General features: G+C 50.9%; 1 protein-coding gene across 4 annotated transcripts in view; it reads left to right on the top strand.

Annotated features, from left to right (window-relative positions):
* Window positions 1-22,926, top strand: part of LOC139263117 (synaptosomal-associated protein 23-like) — a 37,449-nt gene extending 14,523 nt beyond the window's left edge. For 2 of the 4 annotated variants that reach the window (XM_070878679.1, XM_070878680.1), the window contains exons 2-9: window positions 4,295-4,408; window positions 5,868-5,941; window positions 7,245-7,286; window positions 9,159-9,207; window positions 9,962-10,079; window positions 17,617-17,760; window positions 19,728-19,872; window positions 21,218-22,926. In XM_070878679.1, coding sequence (XP_070734780.1) covers window positions 5,885-5,941; window positions 7,245-7,286; window positions 9,159-9,207; window positions 9,962-10,079; window positions 17,617-17,760; window positions 19,728-19,872; window positions 21,218-21,283 — 621 coding nt within the window. In that variant the 5' untranslated portion in view covers window positions 4,295-4,408; window positions 5,868-5,884 and the 3' untranslated portion in view covers window positions 21,284-22,926. The remainder of the gene's footprint in view (window positions 1-4,294; window positions 4,409-5,867; window positions 5,942-7,244; window positions 7,287-9,158; window positions 9,208-9,961; window positions 10,080-17,616; window positions 17,761-19,727; window positions 19,873-21,217) is intronic. The other 2 variants (XM_070878678.1, XM_070878681.1) reach the window with 1 other exon arrangement.
* The last annotated feature ends 789 nt before the right edge of the window (window positions 22,927-23,715 follow it).

Below are 23,715 nucleotides of genomic sequence, written 5' to 3'. Positions count from 1 at the left end.
ACCATGCTCGTTATATCCTCAAAGAATTCCAGTAAATTAGTTAAACATGATTTCTCCTTCATGAATCCATGCTGCGTCTGCTTGATTGCACTATTCCTGTCTAGATGTCCCGCTATTTCTTCCTGAATGATAGTTTCAAGCATTTTCCCCACTACAGATGTTAAACTAACCGGCCTATAGTTACCTGCCTTTTGTCTGCCCCCTTTTTTAAACAGAGGCGTTACATTAGCTGCTTTCCAATCTGCTGGTACCTCCCCAGAGTCCAGAGACTTTTGGTAGATTATAACGAATGCATCTGCTATAACTTCCGCCATCTCTTTTAATACCCTGGGATGCATTTCATCAGGACCAGGGGACTTGTCTACCTTGAGTCCCATTAGCCTGTCCAGCACTACCCCCCCCTAGTGATAGTGATTGTCTCCAGGTCCTCCCTTCCCACATTCCTGTGACCAGCAATTTTTGGCATGGTTTTTGTGTCTTCCACTGTGAAGACCGAAGCAAAATAATTGTTTAAGGTCTCAGCCATTTCCACATTTCCCATTATTAAATCCCCCTTCTCATCTTCTAAGGGACCAACATTTACTTTAGTCACTCTTTTCCATTTTATATATCTGTAAAAGCTTTTACTATCCGTTTTTATGTTTTGCGCAAGTTTACCTTCGTAATCTATCTTTCCTTTCTTTATTGCTTTCTTAGTCATTCTTTGTCGTTTTTAAATTTTCCCAATCTACTATTTTCCCACTAACCTTGGCCACCTTATACGCATTGGTTTTTAATTTGATACTCTCAATTTCCCTGGTTATCCACGGCTAGTTATCCCTTCACTTACCGCCCTTTTTCATTGGAATATATTTTTATTGAGCACTATGAAAGAGCTCCTTAAAAGTCCTCCACTGTTCCTCAATTGTGCCACCGTTTAGTCTGTGTTTCCAGTCTACTTTAGCCAACTCTGCCCCCATCCCACTGTAGTCCCCTTTGTTTAAGCATAGTATGCTCGTTTGAGACACTACTTCCTCACCCTCAATCTGTATTACAAATTCAACCATACTGTGATCACTCATTCCGAGAGGATCTTTTACTAGGAGATCGTTTATTTTTCCTGTCTCATTACACAGGACCAGATCTAAGATAGCTAAGAGACGCACACAGAGAGAAACACACACATAGGGAGGCAGAGAGGCAGAGAGAGACATCATCATGGGCAGTCCTTTCAATACCGGTCAATCGCCTGTGAACTTTTGTAAGTGAAGTGGGGTTAAGTGTGGGAGCAGGATGTACAGATATCATTTAGTGCCCAGTTTCAAGGAATACATTCTGTTCTTATTCGTATTGTCCATTGTAAATTCCTATGTGCACATTTGTAATGGATACCGTGTGTAAACCTGCCGCGCTCCAATCCCCTCCCCCACAGTGATATGGCGGCGAAAAACCTCACTTCAATTCTCAAAAATGAATTTTATTTGTGTCTCTCTCTAGTGTAAACAGCCTCTTGCTTTTGACTCCACCCACTGTTCTGTTTCCTCTATTGGCCTTGCTATCTTCCCCCGGACATACAGATAATTGCCATTGCTAATGCTGCTTCTGAGAGCTTGCAGAGGTACTGAACACTTTGCCCCCAACGGCTCTGAACTCCTGATTAACCACTAGGTCATTCATAACTTGCATCCAGCTCCTGGAGTGATCCTCCTACAGCCCGAGCCACGAGATAGAGTGTGTTAACTGGTAGGTGATCCTTCTCTCAACTCTAGCCCCTGACTAAACTCTCGGCATCTTTTAGCAATGCTGCCATAGTTGCTGCTCCTCTGAATTGCCTCCTTTGTTCATAAGCTGTAAATAAAATGAAAGAAAGCCAATTTGTGCACAGCAAGGTCCCACAAACACCAGTGTGATAATGACCACGTGATGTTAGTTGAGGCCTAAATATTGATCACTCTAGGAAGAATTCCTCTGCGCTTCTACAATAGTGCCATGTAATCTTTTACACCCATCTGAGAGGGCAGATGAGATGGGGCCTCTGTTTAATGTCTGATCTGAAAGACGACACGTTTGACAGTGCAGCACTCCTTCAGCACTGCACTAGAGTGTCAGTCTTTGTGCTCAAGTGTCTGTAGCACAAACCAGCCTTCTGATTCTGAGATGGGAGTCTTACCACTGAGCCACGGCTGACACCAATAGACTGTACTATACCTCTTGCTCCTCCCTACACCCAAATGATTCCAGACACTGGGATTTACTGCACACTACAGATTTCAAAACTCGAGCTTAAAATCAGCTGATCACTAATTCTGTTCTCGCCAACCCTTTTCAGCTTTGATCGTGTCCTACACTTAAAACCTGTCTCTGCCTCTCTTTACCTCTACCTCTCTGCTTTCTTTCCCCCTCTTTCTCACCCCTCCTTCTCTTCCTCGAGAGCGTTTGATGGGACAGTGTAGAGGGAGCTTTACTCTGTATCTAACCGTGCTGTACCTGCCCTGGGAGTGTTTAGGGGAGCATTACTCTATCTAATTTGTGCTGAATCTGCCCTGGGCAGTTCTGATGCTGACACTGTATCTGAAGTGGAAAATGTATGGCCTTGAGCTTCATTTTGAGCGCAACATTCAAGGAAAAGCCAATAGTTAGAAAAGGTAGTTTTTAAGTAATAAAATAGGATCACTAGTGAATGAGGGTGTGGTGTTGTAAAGGAACACCAGGTGCACAGAGTATATTGGTTGCTGTAAGATACCTGTCCTTAGTTTCAGGTTGATATCACAGTGTATGTTTGTTTTAGTGATGGTGATGCCTACTTGGAAGTGCGTGCGTGTGGCGGTTGAGGAGCGCTATAAAAGGTGCTATCTAAATTCAAGTTGTTGAATGAGGACCGTTTCCAGGTTGCCACAATGCCCCATGCAGTCGAATAGTCTGCCCACACTTCCTGTTTAAAATCTCGCATGAGGAATCGCCACTTGGCTGAGGTGCAGATTGTGCACCCCTGTGCCGGTCACAAGCTGCGGGCAGGTCGAGAGCTATCAGGAACTGTGTTCGTCATGAGTCTCGACTCCAGTTACACAGAGGTACAGATACACAAATCAGTAAAAGTAGTGACGCAGGTTAACATGGCCTTTTTCAGGCACTAAGGGGTTAAAATTGAAAAGCAGGGAAGTTGTGTTAAACTTGTGTAGAACCGTGGTTAGACCACACGTTTGGAGTATGTGCTTGGTATACAATTCTGGTCATACTATAAAAATGCTGAACCGGCTGGGGCTCTTCTCTCGAAAAGAGAAGCCTGGGGGGGTGACCTGATGGCGATCTTTAAAATTGTAGAGGAAATGTTTGCATTTGTGTCGGAGTCCAAAACATGAATACAAATTAAAAACAGGAAATGCTGTAAATACTCAGCAGGTCAGGCAGCATCTGGGCACCTTTCCGGTCGAGGACCTTTCTAGGAATGCCATGAATATAAGATGGTCACAAATAAATCCAATAAGGAAACCTCTTTACCCAGAGAGTGGTGAGAATGTGGAACGCACTACCATGGAGTGGTTGAGGCGACTAGCATAAGCTAGATAAGTACATAAGGGAGAAAGGAATAAAAGGTTATTCTGGTTGCCATGGCCCACGCCCCTCCCTATCTCTATAATCTCCAGCCCCACAACCCCCCGAGATGTCTGCGCTCCTCTAATTCTGCCCTCCTGAGCATCCCTGATTATAATCGTTCCACCATCTGCCTTCTGTTGCCTAGGCTCCAGGCTCTGCAACTCCCTCCCTAAACCTCTCCATCTCTCTACCTCTCTTTCATCCTTCAAGACGCTCCTTTAAAACCTACCTCTTTGACCAAGCCTTTGATGACCAAGCTTTTGGTTGCCTGCGCTAATTTCTGCTTACGCGGCTCACTGTCAAACCTTTATCGCATAATACTCCTGTGAAGCGCTTTGGGACATTTCACTACGTTAAAGGCGCTATATAAATACATGTTGTTGTTGTTGATGGGGGTGAGATGAAAAAGAGTGGGAGGCGGCTCGTGTGAAGCATAAGCTCCGGCGTAGACCTGTTGGGCCGACTGGCCTGTTGCTGTGCTGTAAACTCTAAATTCTATGTAACTTCATTACTCCTTCACTTGCGTAACTTGCAGCCACACCTAGGCCTCGAGCCAGAGCAGTTTCGACATTCTGTAAAGCCAGAAAGTGTGTGTCGTATGCCAGCCACCTGTAACGTGCGTGTGTATATGCTGCCAGGTCTGTTCCTGTGTAACACTGTCTGTCTCCCCGGGGCTATCAGTCGGTACTGCCATTTGGAATTCCTATTTGATCATTTCCAGGGTGTCCCACGAAGTGCACGGCAGAACAATTCGGAGCTCTTGGAATCGTGCAGCGAGCAGACAGCTGAAGGAAATAGTGTCCACGGCAGGTGCATTCCATTTAAGCGAGGTTCGGTGAGCATCCCTCTCACAGTTACTACACGTGGAACGATTCGCGCGTCCCGGAAGCCACATCAGGCCTGTAACATTTTAGTAGCTGTAGCATGAAGCTTTATAATAGAGGGCGTTGAAATGTTTCTAGATTGTAAGTGCTCAAACGAGCGCTAGTTTTAACTCTAAGCCATTTTAGTTTATTCCAAAACTTCTGCTAAGACATGGTCAACAATTCAGCATGGATCAAAGTTAGCGCTCTAGTCAAACCCATTACATTAATGCTTGGTAGAAATAATACTTGCTTATTAGGTTGATTCGTGAGATGAAGGGGTTGTCATTGGCGTTTAAAAGACTGAGAGGTGATCTTATTGACGCGTATAAGATTCTGAGGGGACTCGACAGGTTGGCTGCTGAGAGGATGTTTTCCTTCGTGGGGGAATCTAGAACTACAAAAACAACAACTTGTATTTATATAGCGCCTTGAACATAGTGAAATAACCCAAGGCACTTCCCAGGAGTATTGAGAGAAGTGTCAGAATAAGAGGTCGCCCATTTAAGATGGAGATGAGGAGGAATTTCTTCTAAGAGTCGTGAATCTTTGGCATTCTCTACCCTGGAGAGCTGAGGCATTGAATATATTTAAGGTGGGGATAGACAGAATTTTGAACGATAGGGAAGTCGAGGGTTATGGGGAACGGGCAGGGATGTGGAGTTGTAGTAATACCCGCCCTCCTGTATGGCTCAGACATGGACCATGTACAGTAGACACCTCACGTTGCTGGAGCAATACCACCAATGATGTCTCCGCAAGATCCTACAAATCCCCTGGGAGGACAGGCGCACCAACATCAGTGTCCTCATTCAAGCCAATATCCCCAGCATTGAAGCACTGACCACACTCGATCAGCTCCACTGGGCAGGCCACATTGTCCGCATGCCAGACACGAGATTTCCAAAGCAAACGCTGTACTCTGAGCTCCCTCACAGCAAACGAGCCAAAGGTAGGCAGCGGAAACGTTACAAGGACACCCTCAAAGCCTCCCTGATAAAGTGCAACATCCCCACTGACACCTGGGGGTCCCTGGCCAAAGACCGCCCTAAGTGGAGGAAGTGCATCCGAGAGGGCGCTGAGCACCTCGAGTCTCAATGCCGAGAGCAAGCAGAAACCAAGCACAGGCAGCGGAAAGAGCGTGCGCCAAACCAGTCCCACCCACCCTTTCCCTCAACGACTATCTGTCCCACCTGTGACAAGGTCTGTGGTTCTCGTATTGGACTGTTCAGCTACCAAAGAACTCACTTCAGGAGTGGAAGCAAGTCTTCCTCGATTTCAAGGGACTGCCTATGATGATGGGAGTTGAGGTAGAAGATCAGCCATGATCTTAAATGGCCTACTACTGCTTCTATTATGTTCTTATAACCCCCAAGAATCGGGATGAAGTACTTTTGGTTTTGTTTTCACCCTTGCATCTCTCTTTTACAGGTTTGGGGCCAATCACCATGGCAGACATGTCTTCTGAGGATATAACATACAGAGCCAACCAAGTGACAGATGAGGTGAGTCCCTGCCTGGGGGAGGGGGGGTGGGGGTTGGAGTTGAAAGCAGACCGCGGAAGAGTTAGATAGGACGAGGATGTCATTTTAAACAGCAGTAGGGCTTTTATTTGTTTTTCCTTTAATTTTCTACCTCTGTGGGACCCTCCAAGGCTGGGGGAGGGGGGGGTGGGGGGTCTTGACTCCCTCCAGTACCCCAACAGACAGTGAATGGTAGCCAATCATCACAGCTGAGCCCAATTCTATCCTCGTCCAACATCTGCAATCCCTTGCTTTCCAACAGGAGTCACTGAATAGAGAGTGGGTGCCCCTCATTGCCCTGATTGGCGCTGGGGCCTGTTTTAGTATCTCTACTGCTCGGAAACATGGACCATGTACAGTAAGTAGACACTTCAAGTTGCTGGAGAAATACCACCAACGATGTCTCTGCAAGATTCTACAAATCCCCTGGGAGGACTAATGTTGGCATCCTCAACCAGGCCAACATCCCCAGCATTGCAGCACTGACCACATTTGATCAGCTCCGCTGGTCAGGCCACATAGTTCGCATGCCTGACACGAGACTCCCAAAGCAAGCGCTCTACTCGGAACTCCTAAACGGCAAACGAGCCAAAGGTGGGCAGAGGAAACGTTACAAGGACACCCTCAAAGCCTCCCTGATAAAGTGCAACATCCCCACTGACACTTGGGAGTTCCTGGCAGAGACCGCCCTAAATGGAGGAAGTGCATCCGGGAGGGTGCTGAACACCTCGAGTCTCATCGCGAGAGCATGCAGAAATCAAGCGCAGGCAGCGGAAGGAGCGTGCGGCAAACCTGTCCCACCCACCCCTTCCCTCAACGACTATCTGTCCCACCTGTGACAGGGTCTGTGGCTCTCGTATTGGACTGTTCAGCCACCTAAGGACTCATTTTAAAAGTGTAAGTAAGTTTTCCTCGATTCCAAGGGACTGATGATGAATACTGCTTTCCCGGCTGAGATCAATCTGCGCCTTGGGCGAGACAGTTAACCAGCTCTGATCAATGGCCTCCACCCCAAATAATTTGCTGCTCTCTACAAATGTGCTGGGGTCAGGTGGGCTCCACAGGGCGCTCCCCGAGTGCTTGATCTGGCACGGGCTGCTCCTACTTGGCCGTTCCAGACGCCACGGGTTTTTTTCAATTTCTGAAGGGGGCTGACTGCCAAACATACAGTGCCGTGTCCAGCAGTGAAGTTACGGAGCTGTGACCTGTCGTGCCTGGTGAGTGCTGGGACGTTGGTTAGTGCGTGGTGCCCGCTGTGTGACAATTTCTGTTGCTCTATTCACAGTCCCTGGAGAGCACACGGAGGATGCTGCAATTGGCGGAGGAGGTAAAGTCAAAATTTATCTTCTGTTGGGGAACAGTGCTTGGCGTTAGGGGGGGGTGGGGCTGGGAGTGGGGGCGAGAGGCGGCTGCGTGTGGGGGGAGAGGGTGGGGGCGGCTGCGTGTGGGGGGAGAGGGCGGGGGCTGGGTGTAGGGGGGAGAGAGTGGAGGCTGGGTGTAGGGGGGAGAGGGCGGGGGCTGGGTGTAGGGGGGAGAGGGCGGGGGCTGGGTGTAGGGGGGAAGAGGGCGGGGGCTGGGTGTAGGGGGGAGAGGGCGGGGGCTGGGTGTAGGGGGGAGAGGGCGGGGGCTGGGTGTAGGGGGGAGAGGGCGGGGGCTGGGTGTAGGGGGGAGAGGGCGGGGGCTGGGTGTAGGGGGAGAGGGCGGGGGCTGGGTGTAGGGGGGAGAGGGCGGGGGCTGGGTGTAGGGGGGAAGAGGGCGGGGGCTGGGTGTAGGGGGGGAGAGGGGGGGCTGGGTGTGGGGAGAGGGGGGCGGGGGAGGCGGGGGCTGGGTGTGGGGGGGGGGAAGAGGGCAGGGGCTGGGTGTGGGGGGGGAGAGGGCGGGGGCTGGGTGTGGGGGGGGGAGAGAGGGGGCTGGGTGTGGGGGGGGGAGAGAGGGGGCTGGGTGGTGGGGGGAGGGGAAGGGGGGGGCTGGGGTGTGGGGGGAGAGAGGGGGGGCTGGGTGTGGGGGAGAGAGGGGGGGCTGGGTGTGGGGGAGAGAGGGGGGGCTGGGTGTGGGGGAGAGGGGGGGTTGGGTGTGGGGAGAGAGGGGGGGTTGGGTGTTGGTGGGAGAGGGCGGGGGCTGGGTGTGGGGGCGGGGGTTGGGTGTGGGGGGAGAGGGTGGGGGCTGGTTGTGGGGGGGGGTTGTGGGGGGGAGGGGTGGGACTGGGTGTGGGAGGGGAGGGGGGACTGGGTGTGGGGGGGAGGGGGGGACTGGGTGTGGGGGGGGGGAGAAGGGGGGGACTGGGTGTGGGGGGAGGAACTGGGTGTTTGGGGGGGGGGGGACTGGGTGTGGGGGGGGGAGACTCGGTGTGGGGGGGGGAGAGAGACTGGGCGCTGGGGAGGGGGGACTGGGAGAGAGAGACTGGGCGTGCGGGAGGGAGACTTGGCACGGGGGAGGGGTGGGGGAGAGAGACTGAGGGCGGGGGGAGAGACTGGGCGTGGGGGAGGGGGAGGGGACTGGGTGTGTGGGAGGGAGGGAAAGACTGGTATCTGGTTGGGCAGGAGGTTGCGGGGGAGAAGAGATGGGGAGGCTGGTGTTGGTGAACTTAAATCCCTGTCCTCTGGTTACTGACCCTCCGGCCAGTAAATACAGTCTCTCCTTATTTTCTCAATCAAATCTTCCTCATGTTTCCACACTCGGGTCCAAAACCCGAGGTCATAAATGTAGGATAATCACCAATATCGCTAATGAGGAATCCATGAGAGACTTATTTTCTCAGAGTGGTGAGATTGCGGAACTCACTACCACAAGGAATAGTTGAGGCGAATAGCGTAACTACATTTAAGGAAAGCTCGATAAACACATGAGGGAGAAAGGAACAGAAGGATAAGTTCATTGGGTGGTAGACGACTTGTGCAGAGCATAAACACTGGCATAGACTACTTGAGCCGAATGGCCTCTGCTTCTGAGCTGTAAAAACTGTAATTCTATGTAATATCCTTTCTTTCAATAGTGTGACCTGAGGGTGTTTAATAAAACCTCTCAATATGTGTACTGAATACTAATCTCTTATTAATTCTGGCAGTGGTTCATTGCGTGGTGGATCTGGAAAATGGAGCTCTGTGAGAAGGTGTAGAGTGTAAGGCCCGGTGGTCAGTCACTGCTCCTGTGTGGTTAAAGTCAGCAGTTGGTGTGCTGACTCTTCCTTTCTTTTTTGCAGAGTAAGGAAACTGGCACCAAGACCATGATCATGCTGGATGAGCAGGGAGGTGAGTGCATAGTTCCGCTTGGTCATCATCGGGGAGGGTGGGCACGGCCCTGTGGGGTGGGCCAGGCCCCACAGGATCCAGGGCAGGTAGGCATGGGCTCATACTTGCAGGGAAGGGTGGACAAGGAATGTGTGGGTGACCCAGCAGTGAACGACGGGCACAGTTTCCTTTAGAACAGTTGGAGCGATGAGACGGCAGACTGTCGCGCGTGCATGCGTGTACGCGCGGAGTCCTCGCCTCCTCTGCCTCCAGGAGTGCTGCCACCCACTGAACTATTGGGCTGTTCATGGAGAGAAATGTCCCACCTCTCTTTGTTCCCTCTCCCGAGTTAAACATTTAAAAGTCGTTGTATTCCTCCATAACCCCAGACCTCTGGCCTGAGGGAGAGCGCCTCGGCTGAACAGCAGTAATGGTGCAGAGGGAGAATAGTGCATGTGCCACACAATGTAAGCCCTTACAGAGCAAGCTTGCTCTTGACTGGGTTGTTGCCACCGTGATGGAGCGGACTGTGCCCCTTGGCAGGACTGGCACACCCTGGTAGGAGGCCCACTGCTTGGGCGATTCCTGACAGAAGTTGAGGGGGTGTCAGGAGGAAGTCTCGAGGAGGGAGGAGAAAGGGGCCCTGTTCCAGCATGGCTTCCGTGTCACACATTGCGGCATTCTGAAGATTCATAGTTAAATGGGCCAGGAGCAGGTGGAAAGAAGTTCAGCTGCTCCACACCTGACCTTGTGGCTACATGCTGTTTTTGTTTAGAACAACTGAAGCGCATTGACGAGGGGCTGGATCAGATCAACCAGGACATGAAGGAGGCAGAGAAAAACCTGACTGACCTCACCAAGTGTTGCGGCTTGTGTGTGTGTCCCTGCAGCAGGTAGGTGTCTCAGCACGTCCAGTGACTGGCCTCCAACGGACCCACAGTCCCCAACCAACCAGGTACCACACAAAGACTTGCATTTATATAGCACCTTTCACAACCTCAGGACTTCCAAAAGTGCTTTAGAGACAATGAAGTACTTTTGGAGAGTAGTCACTGTTATAATGTAGGAAATGCAGCAGCCAATTTATGCACGGCAAGCTCCAGATAATCTGTTTTGGTGATGTTGGTTTGAGGGATAAATATTGGCCAGGACGCTGGAGAGAACGGCTCTGCTCTTCTACAAAATAGTGCCATGGGACCTGAAAGGACGGACAGGGCCTCGGTTTAACGTTTCATCCAAAAGACGGCACCTCCGACAGTGCTGTACTGTAGTGTCAGCCGAGATTATGTGCCCAAGTCTCTGGAGTGGGACTTTCAACCTTCAGACTGAGGTGGGAAAGCACTGAGCCATAGCTAACAATACGCAACAGGCTGCCATGTGAGCAGAATGGAGTGCCTTCTGTCCAGGCAGGGCATCGGTCATTGTCTTTCAAATTGCATCCCAGATGCTAATGTAGAGCGATTCATTGGAATGGAGCAAGGGGCATAAGGTGGGCAGTGGCTGTTTCACACAGGTGCAGATGGGCGTGTTGCTGAGGTTAAGGAGTACTGTTGGGACAGTGTAGGGGGAGCTTTACTCTGTATCTAACCCGTGCTGTACCTGCTCTGGGAGTGTTTGATGGGACAGTGCAGAGGGAGCTTTACTCTGTATCTAACCCGTGCTGTACCTGCCCTGGGAATGTTTGATGGGACAGTGTAGAAGGAGCTTTACTCCGTATCTAACCTGAGCTGTACCTGCCAACCCTGCTGATGCTGTTACCATGTTGAGGGGTGACTGGTTGTCTGGCTTTAACTCGGAGTCAGTTGCTGTGTGCAGCACACACTGGTGCTGGAAGCTGCCAGCAGATTTGCCTCATGTCGGTTTATAACATGTAAAGTCTATGCAAAAGCAACATGTCATGGTAATAGAATCTAACTTCAAGAGCAAGGGAGTGGTGTCTCTATTGAAGCTCAGGAACTGCAGCTGTGGTCAGCGTGTGGGCCGCTGAGCATGAGGTGTGATGATTGAGTTCTTGGGCCTATTGTGTGTCAACACTAACTCCTTTCTCTTGGTCACAGTTCAGCTGCTCTAACTATAACAATCTGCTCAACACTTCTGCTACCACTGTCCATTATCGGGTTAATCAATTCGAGCTGTGACTGACACGATTCTAATTCCAGTGAGCAGCTCGGGAGAAGTGCTCCAGGCTGTATTCTGTAATGCGAGAATCTTCACTAACACTGCCCTACCTAGAATGTCTGTTCTTTGAGTTCATTTTCTTGCTCTCCTTTTTCTCTCTCTCTCCCCTTACCCCTCCCCCTTTTTTCCTCCCTATGCTTCATTCGTTGGAGATTAACCCTAATATAACCCTGAGAGGAAAGTGGGAGCCAGTCAGTGACGTAAACAGTGGAGTCTGCCATGGAGAACAAGGCCGATTTGGGGATCCGCATGTGCTGTCCACGTATTGAGTAGGTGGTACATTTAACTGCATGTTGCATGAGCCTGGTGTGTGCCTGTTTAATTGTGCAAGTCTGTCCCATTAAAAGAAAGAAATTGCATTTCCTTAGCGCCTTTCACAACCTCAGGACATCTCAAAGTGCTTTACAGCCAATGAAGTACTTTGGAAGTGCAGTCACTGTTGTCACGTAGGAAACGCGGCAGCTAATTTGCGCACAGCAAGCTCTCACATACAGCAACGTGATAATGACCGGATAATCTGTTTTTAGTGATGTTGGTTGAGGGATAAATATTGGCCAGGACGCTGGAGAGAACGGCCCTGCTCTTCTACAAAATAGTACCATGGGATCTTTTACGCCCACCTGAGGTGGTAGACAGCTTCGGTTTAACGTCTCATTCGAACAACGGCACCTCCGACAGTGCAGCACTCCCTCAGCGCTGCACTGACGTGTCGGCCTGGATTATGTGCTCAATTCAAAATGTGCAGGGAGAAGGATGAGGGGAATTGCTGGAAGGAATACAGGAACCACCAACAGAATGTCAAAAAACAGTGGGGGACGAAGGGAGCTGGGAATGATCAGAGTGTTGAATAACCAAACATAACGGGAAGAAATCTTGCAACAGAAAATGGGGTTATCAAAAGAGAATGGAGACGCTTTTAAGGAAGGAAATCAGGAGGCTGAATTAAAACAAGTTAACATACCAAGTGATTACTTCCTGGAAGTACTGACTAGAAAGGACAGTACAGCAGCCACCCATCCTTGCAGATTCTACGACTAAACCTGATAACTTTCACATCCCTTGCACTGTAGATTCTAGATTGGCTCAATACCAACAAAATCTCCGAGATGGACTAAATATGGCCGAGTGTGCGAAGTGAGTCTAGGGACGGTGTCCATGTATCCTGCATAAAACCTGGAGGTGGGAATGGAATTGGCTGTATGAGAGGAAGGTTTCTTAAGTCCCCCTGTAGCTAGTCTCCATCATCCACTGTGTAACACCCCCCACCCCCGATTCGCCCTGGTGCTGTCTGTAAATTGAGATTGAATTAGTCCCGACATCGACCATCCCCCACCCCCCTCAAAAACCCTTCACCTTTCAAAGACACCTACTCACCCTTTCCTGTTCATAAAACAACCCCCCCCACTCACTCCCAGAACCCTTCCCCATTCAAAAACCCACCCCTCGAATCCAGAACCCTTCCCATTCACACTCCCACCCATAAACCTTTCCGTTCAAACACACTCTCACCCATAAACCTTCCCATTCACACTCCCACCCATAAACCTTTCCGTTCAAACACACTCTCACCCATAAACCTTCCCATTCAAACACACTCTCCCACCCATAACCCTTCCCATTCAAACACACTCTCACCCATAAACCTTTCCGTTCAAACACACTCTCACCCATAAACCTTCCCATTCAAACACACTCTCCCACCCATAACCCTTCCCATTCAAACACACTCTCACCCATAAACCTTCCCGTTCAAACACACTCTCCCACCCATAAACCTTCCCATTCAAACACACTCTCACCCATAACCCTTCCCATTCAAACACACTCTCCCACCCATAACCCTTCCCCTTCAAACACACTCTCCCACCCATAAACCTTCCCATTCAAACACACTCACCCATAAACCTTCCCATTCAAACACACTCTCCCACCCATAACCCTTCCCCTTCAAACACACTCTCCCATAAACCTTCCCATTCAAACACACTCTCCCACCCATAACCCTTCCCATTCAAACACACTCTCCCACCCATAAACCTTCCCATTCAAACACACTCACCCATAAACCTTCCCATTCAAACACACTCTCACCCATAAACCTTTCCGTTCAAACACACTCTCACCCATAAACCTTCCCATTCAAACACACTCACCCATAAACCTTCCCATTCAAACACACTCTCCCACCCATAACCCTTCCCCTTCAAACACACTCTCCCACCCATAAACCTTCCCATTCAAACACACTCACCCATAAACCTTCCCATTCAAACACACTCTCCCACCCATAACCCTTCCCCTTCAAACACACTCTCCCATAAACCTTCCCATTCAAACACACTCTCCCACCCATAACCCTTCCCATTCAAACACACTCTCCCACCCATAAACCTTCCCATTCAAACACACTCACCCATAAACCTTCCCATTCAAACACACTCTCACCCATAAACCTTTCCGTTCAAACACACTCTCACCCATAAACCTTCCCATTCAAACACACTCACCCATAAACCTTCCCATTCAAACACACTCTCCCACCCATAACCCTTCCCATTCAAACACACTCTCACCCATAAACCTTTCCATTCAAACACACTCTCACCCATAAACCTTCCCGTTCAAACACACACTCCCACCCATAAACCTTTCCGCTCAAACACACTCTCACCCATAAACCTTCCCATTCAAACACACTCACCCATAAACCTTCCCATTCAAACACACTCTCCCACCCATAACCCTTCCCATTCAAACACACTCACCCATAAACCTTCCCATTCAAACACACTCTCCCACCCATAACCCTTCCCATTCAAACACACTCACCCATAAACCTTCCCATTCAAACACACTCTCCCACCCATAACCCTTCCCATTCAAACACACTCTCACCCATAAACCTTCCCGTTCAAACACACACTCCCACCCATAAACCTTTCCGCTCAAACACACTCTCACCCATAAACCTTCCCATTCAAACACACTCACCCATAAACCTTCCCATTCAAACACATTCTCACCCATAAACCTTCCCATTCAAACACACTCACCCATAAACCTTCCCATTCAAACACACTCTCCCACCCATAACCCTTCCCATTCAAACACACTCTCACCCATAAACCTTTCCGCTCAAACACACTCTCACCCATAAACCTTCCCATTCAAACACACTCACCCATAAACCTTCCCATTCAAACACACTCTCCCACCCATAACCCTTCCCATTCAAACACACTCACCCATAAACCTTCCCATTCAAACACACTCACCCATAAACCTTCCCATTCAAACACACTCTCCCACCCATAACCCTTCCCCTTCAAACACACTCTCCCACCCATAAACCTTCCCATTCAAACACACTCACCCATAAACCTTTCCATTCAATCACACTCTCACCCATAACCCTTCCCATTCAAACACACTCTCCCACCCATAACCCTTCCCATTCAAACACACTCTCCCATAAACCTTCCCATTCAAACACACTCTCACCCATAACCCTTCCCATTCAAACACACTCTCACCCATAACCCTTTCCATTCAAACACACTCTCCCACCCATAACCCTTCCCATTCAAACACACTCTCCCACCCATAACCCTTCCCATTCAAACACACTCTCCCACCCATAAACCTTCCCATTCAAACACACTCTCACCCATAAACCTTCCCATTCAAACACACTCACCCATAACCCTTCCCATTCAAACACACTCTCCCACCCATAACCCTTCCCATTCAAACACATTCTCACCCATAACCCTTCCCATTCAAACACACTCTCACCCATAACCCTTCCCATTCAAACACACTCCCACCCATAACCCTTTCCATTCAAACACACTCACCCACCCATAACCCTTCCCATTCAAACACACCCTCACCCATAACCCTTCCCATTCAAACACACTCTCACCCATAACCCTTCCCAGTCAAACACACTCTCCCACCCATAAACCTTCCCATTCAAACACACTCTCACCCATAACCCTTCCCATTCAAACACACTCTCTCCCACCCATAACCCTTCCCATTCAAACATACTCTCCCACCCATAAACCTTCCCATTCAAACACACTCGCCCACCCATAACCCTTCCCATTCAAACACACTCTCCCACCCATAACCCTTCCCATTCAAACACACTCGCCCACCCATAACCCTTCCCATTCAAACACACTCTCCCACCCATAACCCTTCCCATTCAAACACACTCTCCCACCCATAACCCTTCCCATTCAAAGAACCACCCACAATCCCCCAGAACCATTAGCATTTACACCAATTCACCCACCCCCCCCAGCCACAAGCCTTCCCATTCGAAGACCCTGTTTCCTATTGCCCAGCCCCGACTAGATACGTCTCTCTGCACCACAAATACCTGATTTCCTCAACTAGTTTTCCAATAGACACCTCATGAAAGGCTCTAAAACCCATGAAGCAGTCGCCTGCACGATCGCCCCTAACTAATCACTAGTTACTTTATCAAAGGTCACAGTACACTGGGTTGCCCTGACATTCCTTGTGTAAATCCAAACTGATGCTTGGCCGTTAGTTTTGTATGTCCCTGAACGCCCCAGTGGCTTATCCTTGACAATCCGATTCTAGAATGTTCCTTGGTGCAGAACTTACCGGGTCATCCAGTCAGTCCATTTTTGAGGTGCTACATTTTCCTTTCCCCAGTCCTCTGGTATCACCCCTTTATCAGAGGCGTCCCTAAGTATTTGTGGGTTATTGTCCATTGTCTAAGGGAAGTAGATGCCATGTGGTCAGTCGGTGACGGCAGTGTGTAACTGACCGATTGAGGCCGGCCAGTGCCTGGTCCAGTCCAGGGTCTGTGCTGAGTTAGCCGATTTCTCAGGTTGCCACGATAAACCTTTCACCTGCTAGGTTGGGGAAGGAGAAGGCAGCCGGGTCATAAGAACAAGAAATGGGAGCAGGAGTCGGCCATTTGGCCCCTCGAGCCTGCTCCGCCATTCAATAAGATCATGGCTGATTTGATCTTGGCCTCAGCTCCACTTCCCTGCCTGCTCTCCATAACCCTCGACTCCCCTATTTTTCAAAATCTTGTCTTTCTCTACCGTAAATATATTCAATGAGACAACCTCAACAGCTCTCTGGGGCAGAGAATTCCAAAGATTCACGACCCTCTGAGAAGAAATTCCTCCTCATATCCGTTTTAAATGTGCGACCCCTTACTTCTAGATTCCCGACGAGGGGAAACGTCCTCTCTGCATCTACCTCGTCGAGCCCCCTCAGAATCTTATACGTTTCAGTAAGATCACCTCTCATTCTTCTGATATCGAATGAGTATAGACCCAACCTGCTCAACCTTTCTTTATAAGGCAACCCCCTCATCTCCGGAATCAACCTCGTGCACCACCTCTGAACAGCCTCCAATGCAAGTATATCCTTCCTTAAATACAGACACCAAAACTGTACGCAGTACTCCAGGTGTGGCCTCACCAATACCCTGTACAGTTATACCAGGACTTCTCTACTTTTATACTCCATCCCCCTTGCAATAAAAACCACATTCCATTTGCCTTCCTAATTACTTCATGTACCTGCACGCTAACTTTTTGTGTTTCATGTACAAGTCCCTGATCCTGATCCTTTGGACCCTGTTGGAAATTGTCTGGCGAGGACCAAATCGGGGACACTATGGAGCTGAGGTGTGGAAAGTGGTCCCTGGATGATGGGGGTGGGGGGGAGACCTGGGTGAGGTGGCAGAGGGGGGGGCGGGGGCATGCCAGGGTGAGGTGGCGGGGGGGGGGCCTGGGTGAGGTGGCAGAGGGGGGCGGTCCCTGGCTGGGGGGGTCTCTGGGCGAGGTGGCAGAGGGGTGAGCCCGACTCCCAGTGGTCAATGGCCTTTAGGGGAGGAAATTAGCAGAAGTAGTCGGGAGAGGGATCAATGATCTCCCAGATTGCAGTGCAGACTTGCAGGAGAGCAGCAGGGCACGGGAAGAGGACATTGATGCTCACAGGTACTACCTGGCTCACTCACATTGGTTTTCAGCTGACAGTGCAGAAGATAAGCAATGACATTGTAAATCAGTGCCACCCATGTTCAGCATGTAAAAACAGACTGCTATTTATACCATGCAATTTATAACCTTGGGACGTCCCAACGCGCTTTAAAGCCAATGTTGTACTTTGAGTGTAGTCGCTGTTGTAATATAATGCAGGAGACCCTTCCCTCTTGCTGAAAGATGACCAGATGCTATTCTACCAATAACGCAGGGTGAAGAACTTCGAGATGGGAGACTCGTACAAGAAAGCCTGGGGCAACGATGCTGACGGCAGAGCCGTCTCCAATCAGCCAGGCAACAGGCAGAACCATGAGATGGCCAGGCGGGGTGGCGAAGGAGAAGGCTACATCAACAGGTAGGTGGCATGCGCTCAGTCACTGTTCCAAACCACAGCACACACACCCAACAGCAAGTCACTGGCTAGGTGCTGTAATTGGAGAGCAGACAAATGACCCTTTTACTCCTGATCTCCAGTGGAGACAGCAGGCATTACCTTTCCTCTGCCTCACCCCAAGTGAGAGCGAGTACAACCTTTTCATCCTTATTCTGGGGGAGAGTGGGCATGACCTTTCCACCCCCCCCCAGAGTGGAGAGCACCCCTTCTTGCCGTTGTCCCCCGAGTGGAGAGCCCTCCTCCTTGCCGTTGGCCCCCGAGTGGAGAGCCCCCCTCCTTGCCGTTGTCCCCCGAGGGGCGAGCCCCCCTCCTTGCCGTTGTCCCCCAAGTGGAGAGCCCCCCTCCTTGCCGTTGTCCCCCGAGGGGCGAGCCCCCCTCCTTGCCGTTGTCCCCCGAGGGGCGAGCCCCCCTCCTTGCCGTTGTCCCCCGAGGGGCGAGCCCCCCTCCTTGCCGTTGTCCCCCGAGGGGCGAGCCCCCCTCCTTGCCGTTGTCCCCCGAGGGGCGAGCCCCCCTCCTTGCCGTTGTCCCCCGAGGGGCGAGCCCCCCTCCTTGCCGTTGTCCCCCGAGGGGCGAGCCCCCCTCCTTGCCGTTGTCCCCCGAGGGGCGAGCCCCCCTCCTTGCCGTTGTCCCCCGAGGGGCGAGCCCCCCTCCTTGCCGTTGTCCCCCGAGGGGCGAGCCCCCCTCCTTGCCGTTGTCCCCCGAGGGGCGAGCCCCCCTCCTTGCCGTTGTCCCCCGAGGGGCGAGCCCCCCTCCTTGCCGTTGTCCCCCGAGGGGCGAGCCCCCCTCCTTGCCGTTGTCCCCCGAGGGGCGAGCCCCCCTCCTTGCCGTTGTCCCCCGAGGGGCGAGCCCCCCTCCTTGCCGTTGTCCCCCGAGGGGCGAGCCCCCCTCCTTGCCGTTGTCCCCCGAGGGGCGAGCCCCCCTCCTTGCCGTTGTCCCCCGAGGGGCGAGCCCCCCTCCTTGCCGTTGTCCCCCGAGGGGCGAGCCCCCCTCCTTGCCGTTGTCCCCCGAGGGGCGAGCCCCCCTCCTTGCCGTTGTCCCCCGAGGGGCGAGCCCCCCTCCTTGCCGTTGTCCCCCGAGGGGCGAGCCCCCCTCCTTGCCGTTGTCCCCCGAGGGGCGAGCCCCCCTCCTTGCCGTTGTCCCCCGAGGGGCGAGCCCCCCTCCTTGCCGTTGTCCCCCGAGGGGCGAGCCCCCCTCCTTGCCGTTGTCCCCCGAGGGGCGAGCCCCCCTCCTTGCCGTTGTCCCCCGAGGGGCGAGCCCCCCTCCTTGCCGTTGTCCCCCGAGGGGCGAGCCCCCCTCCTTGCCGTTGTCCCCCGAGGGGCGAGCCCCCCTCCTTGCCGTTGTCCCCCGAGGGGCGAGCCCCCCTCCTTGCCGTTGTCCCCCGAGGGGCGAGCCCCCCTCCTTGCCGTTGTCCCCCGAGGGGCGAGCCCCCCTCCTTGCCGTTGTCCCCCGAGGGGCGAGCCCCCCTCCTTGCCGTTGTCCCCCGAGGGGCGAGCCCCCCTCCTTGCCGTTGTCCCCCGAGGGGCGAGCCCCCCTCCTTGCCGTTGTCCCCCGAGGGGCGAGCCCCCCTCCTTGCCGTTGTCCCCCGAGGGGCGAGACCCCCTCCTTGCCGTTGTCCCCCGAGGGGCGAGACCCCCTCCTTGCCGTTGTCCCCCGAGGGGCGAGCCCCCCTCCTTGCCGTTGTCCCCCGAGGGGCGAGACCCCCTCCTTGCCGTTGTCCCCCGACGGGCGAGACCCCCTCCTTGCCGTTGGCCCCCGACGGGCGAGACCCCCTCCTTGCCGTTGGCCCCCGAACAAAGTCCCAGATTCCTGGAAGCACACTTCTGAATGAGTTTAAATAACACATGGCAGATGATGGAGTTGATGAGCATTCACGGCACCAAGTCCCCAACATCACGTGGAATAACCTGAGAATTCGGGTTCCATTTCAGGATAACCAATGACTCCCGAGAGGATGAAATGGATGACAATCTGCAGCAAGTGGGCAGTATCATCGGAAACTTGAAAAACATGGCCATCGACATGGGCAACGAAATAGACACCCATAACAAGAAGATTGAAATTATAACCGAAAAGGTACCTGCTGTGTGTCTGCCCTCCTTCCTCAAGATGCTAAGGCTTCCATCTAGTAGGTTACTCTGACAGGGCGAGTCTTAGCTCCCTGAGGTCTTGAGTATCTTCCCCCACCACCCAAGAGCAAGATAAGTCATGGATAAACAAGTCCAGGATAGCGAGTTAATGTAGTTACTGGACCCATCCTAGAGAATCACAACATCAGACCTTGTTCCAGGCATACAGTTAAAAGATGAACAAGTGAATGTATAGCACATTATGTAATATATCTATTTATATTTTTTGATAGAGATTATGCTAGCCAGTTCCTTGCAAAGAAAGCAAAATATGAGGAGCTATTGTTTTGTGGATGGTTTTTATATAGGTAGCTTTGTCTTATCCTTTGTATCTAACTCGGCCAATCTATTTGCCTCGGAGAAATACTGGTCTCCATCCGGGCAACAAGTTAGACTTGGCTTAAACACTCATAGAAAACCAAGTTAGACTTGTCTTAACTTGGTTCGTTGAGCAGTTCTTGACTTATTTAATAGGCCTGCAAATGGATCCCAAGGCATTCTTGGATTGGAAGAACTCTGACGCGTCTAAAAATAACAACATAGTTGAGCTAAAGCAAAGTGCATTTGTTTAAAGCTGGCTTGGCTCCTTCCTCCAGCCTGGGTTGGATTAATAATGTTACAAAGGGATAGAAGTTATGCCACAGTTATATAAAGCTCTGGTTAGACCACATCTGCATTACAGTTCTCGGCACCGCCCCTCAGGAAGGAGATACTGGCCTTTGAGAGGGAGCCACGCAGATTCACCAGAATGATACTGGGGTTAACCGGGTTAAGTTATGAGGAGAGGTTGCATTGATGTGGCTTGTAATTCCCTTAAATATAGAAGATTAAGAGGTGATAAGTATTAAGATGTTTAAAGACTTGATGGGGTAGATAGAGGGAAAATATTTCCTCTGGTGGGTGGAGTCCAGAAAATGGGGCTGTTCAGGGGTGCTGTTAGGACGCACTTCGTCATACAAAGAGCAGTGGAACTTTTCCCCAAAAAACTGTTTGGGGAGAGGGGCGGTCAATTGAAAATTTTAAGACGGAGATTGATAGATTTTTGTTAGGCAAGAGTATTAAGGGATGTGGAACCAAGGTGGGTAGATGGAAATAAAATAGAGATCAGCCATGATCATATTAAATGGTGGTGCAGGCTCGAAGGGCCGAATGGCCTACTCCTGCACCTATTTTCGATGTTTCTATGACTTGAGGTAGACAGAATCTTTACCAAGATAAAACGCAATAAAGTGCTATTGGACGGGAGCAGCAAACATGGTCCTTTGTGCGCTGACTGTCTCTGTGTTTAACAGGCGGATGCTAACAAATCTCGGATCGATGATGCCAATCTGCGAGCAAACAAACTCATCAATAAGTAAGATGGCGGCCACTCAAGATTCTGTCCTGAATATACAGCTTTGCCTTTGAGTCTGATTTCTGTACCCCTTTCCATGGGAGTCACCTGCGCCTTGTGCCTTCCTGCATCTCGATTTGTCCCCAACGAGTTGACTCCTTGAATTAGTGTAAGATGTACGTCGGTGCTGAGTGATTCACCAATGCAGTCTACCAGCTGGATTCTGGAGCCAGTCAGTGCCGTGTCCAGAGAAAGCGACTTGATTTTTTCCCCCACTGGCCTATTGTTCAGGTGGTTTCTGGTCGCAGTGTGTTCCTTCGACACATCCAGCACTCATTAATTGGCCACTGATGTAACAACAGCACGGAGCAAAACTGGGAGCTGTGGGCAGTTCACCAATCCAAATCGGCAATAAAAACACACACTGCTGGAAATACTCGGATCAGGCAGCATTTGTGGCGAGATAATGTTTCAGGTCGATGACGTATCATTGGAACTAGAGGAGAGTTGATGGGTCATTGGCCTGAAAGGTTAACTTTGTTTCCCTCCACAAATGCTGCCTGACCCGCAGAGCACCTGTATTTACAGCACTTGTTTTTATTTCAGATTTCCAGCACTTGGCAGTATTTTGCTTTCGTAATATCTGGGAGACTGCTCTATCTCCTCTCCTTTTTTCTCCCCCCCCCCCCCCCCCACGTCTCTGTCCCCTCTTTCTCTCCCGAAATCCCATCTCTCTCCCCCACCCCCTTGTCCGTGTTTGTCTCTTCTTTCTCTCCCCATGGTCTGTCTCCCTCCCTCCTCCACTCAGATGCCACAGGATTGTCTTGAACTTTATAATTATCTTTCAGACAAGAGCTGCATTAGCCAAAGGGAGATGAGTATTGATCTGCAGAGAGGTGAATGAGGGGCAGTTGGGGTGTGTATGGTCTCGGTTTGATTGGGACGCACTCGTATATAGAATCCAAAGATTCTGCCCACTTCAGTAATGGCACCCAGACTCTGGGTCATTGCAGTACTCCACATACCAAGTGCCCTTAATGTCCCCCATGCCCTCACTCCCATTATTCCTGTGGTATTCCTGCCTTCGCTCTTGGTTTTGCTGTGATCTCTTCCAATTTTTAACCATCTTTAATTTGGCAACTCATAAGGTTTAAGAACAGTAATGTAACGTGGATGCTGTTTCTCCAGTACAAAGCACATTCTAGTCCTGCCCCAGAAATCAGAGTAGAGCTGGGGGAACATTGAAAGAGCTGGGATGTGATGTGTTAGCTGGATCTCGGCTGTTGCGGGAACTGGATGATTTTTGGGCGGTGCAAGGACCTGATTTCAACAAGTGCTGCTGCTCAGTAGCGACTGTGGAAATGCTGCTTTGTCTCGAACCCCACCCACCATCCTCAAACCCCACAGGCCTTCACCGTGTGAGAGTGTCTGCACCCATCACGCTATCGCAGCTGGGTTCTGGCCTGAATTTAGAAGTTATGGCTGAAGTCTTGCAGGTGAGCTGCACCTTTGTCAGCCTCAGTGGTGGTAGTAAGTGTGGCCTGTGGGCAGGGAGCTGGAATCCCCCTTACTACTGGCAGTCGGTGGAGTAAAATCAGTAACCATTGTGGCCCAGCTGCACGTAACTGTCTGCAATTGAACAGTGTTGAGAATAAAATGGTAAAATAATCTTGTGGGCGGCAGGGAATGTGTGTGTGAGTGGTGGTTGGGCAGGATTCTCTACACGAAGGCCTGGCCTTTACCCAGCACCGGATCCAGTGCCTCCCATAGCTTCACGTCGTCACTTACCGTCAGCAACTTGTGTAGAAAACGAGTGAAGATGAGTGAGTGGACTGACGAGCAGTGGTCAGGGCTGCACAGACTCCATCTCCAACACTCAGGGGCTTACTGTAATATATATTGCACATATAATCACTTTTCTACTTCTCTCCAATTGCATTGAGCTCATTGGAAAATAATGTTTAATAGAAATAATGTGATTACTATGATCTGGCTCTCCGCCTTAAAGCATCTAATTTCTTTTTCTAAAATAAATAAATCCTCCAAAAGAAGTCTGTGTGACTGAGATAAAACCTGGCATCGTCCTAGATCAGGACATGAGAAAACATTTATTTTTAAAGTGCATCTAAATATTTAATACGTGGTGTTAGCTGTGGCTCAGGCCTCTCACTAAACATCCACCACCCTGACCCCGCCACACAGCATTGCCCAGTCATCAAAATCCACAGCGTGGCCATGGACAACGTGGACCATTTCCCATACCTCGAGAGCCTACTAGCAGCAAGGGCAGACATCGACAACAAGGTCCAACACCGCCTCCAGTCGCCTGAGGAAGAGTGTTTGAAGACTCTGACCTCAAATCTGGCACCAAGCTCATGGTCTACAGGGCTGTAGTGATACCTGCCCTCCTGTATGGCTCATAGATGTGGACTATATACAGTAGACACGTTAAATCGC

The sequence above is a fragment of the Pristiophorus japonicus genome, chromosome 4 (genome assembly GCF_044704955.1).
Source record: "Pristiophorus japonicus isolate sPriJap1 chromosome 4, sPriJap1.hap1, whole genome shotgun sequence".
NCBI classification, from domain to species: Eukaryota; Metazoa; Chordata; class Chondrichthyes; family Pristiophoridae; genus Pristiophorus; species Pristiophorus japonicus.
The sequence above is the reverse complement of the archived record's forward strand: the minus strand, read 5'-3'. Positions and strand labels throughout refer to the sequence as shown.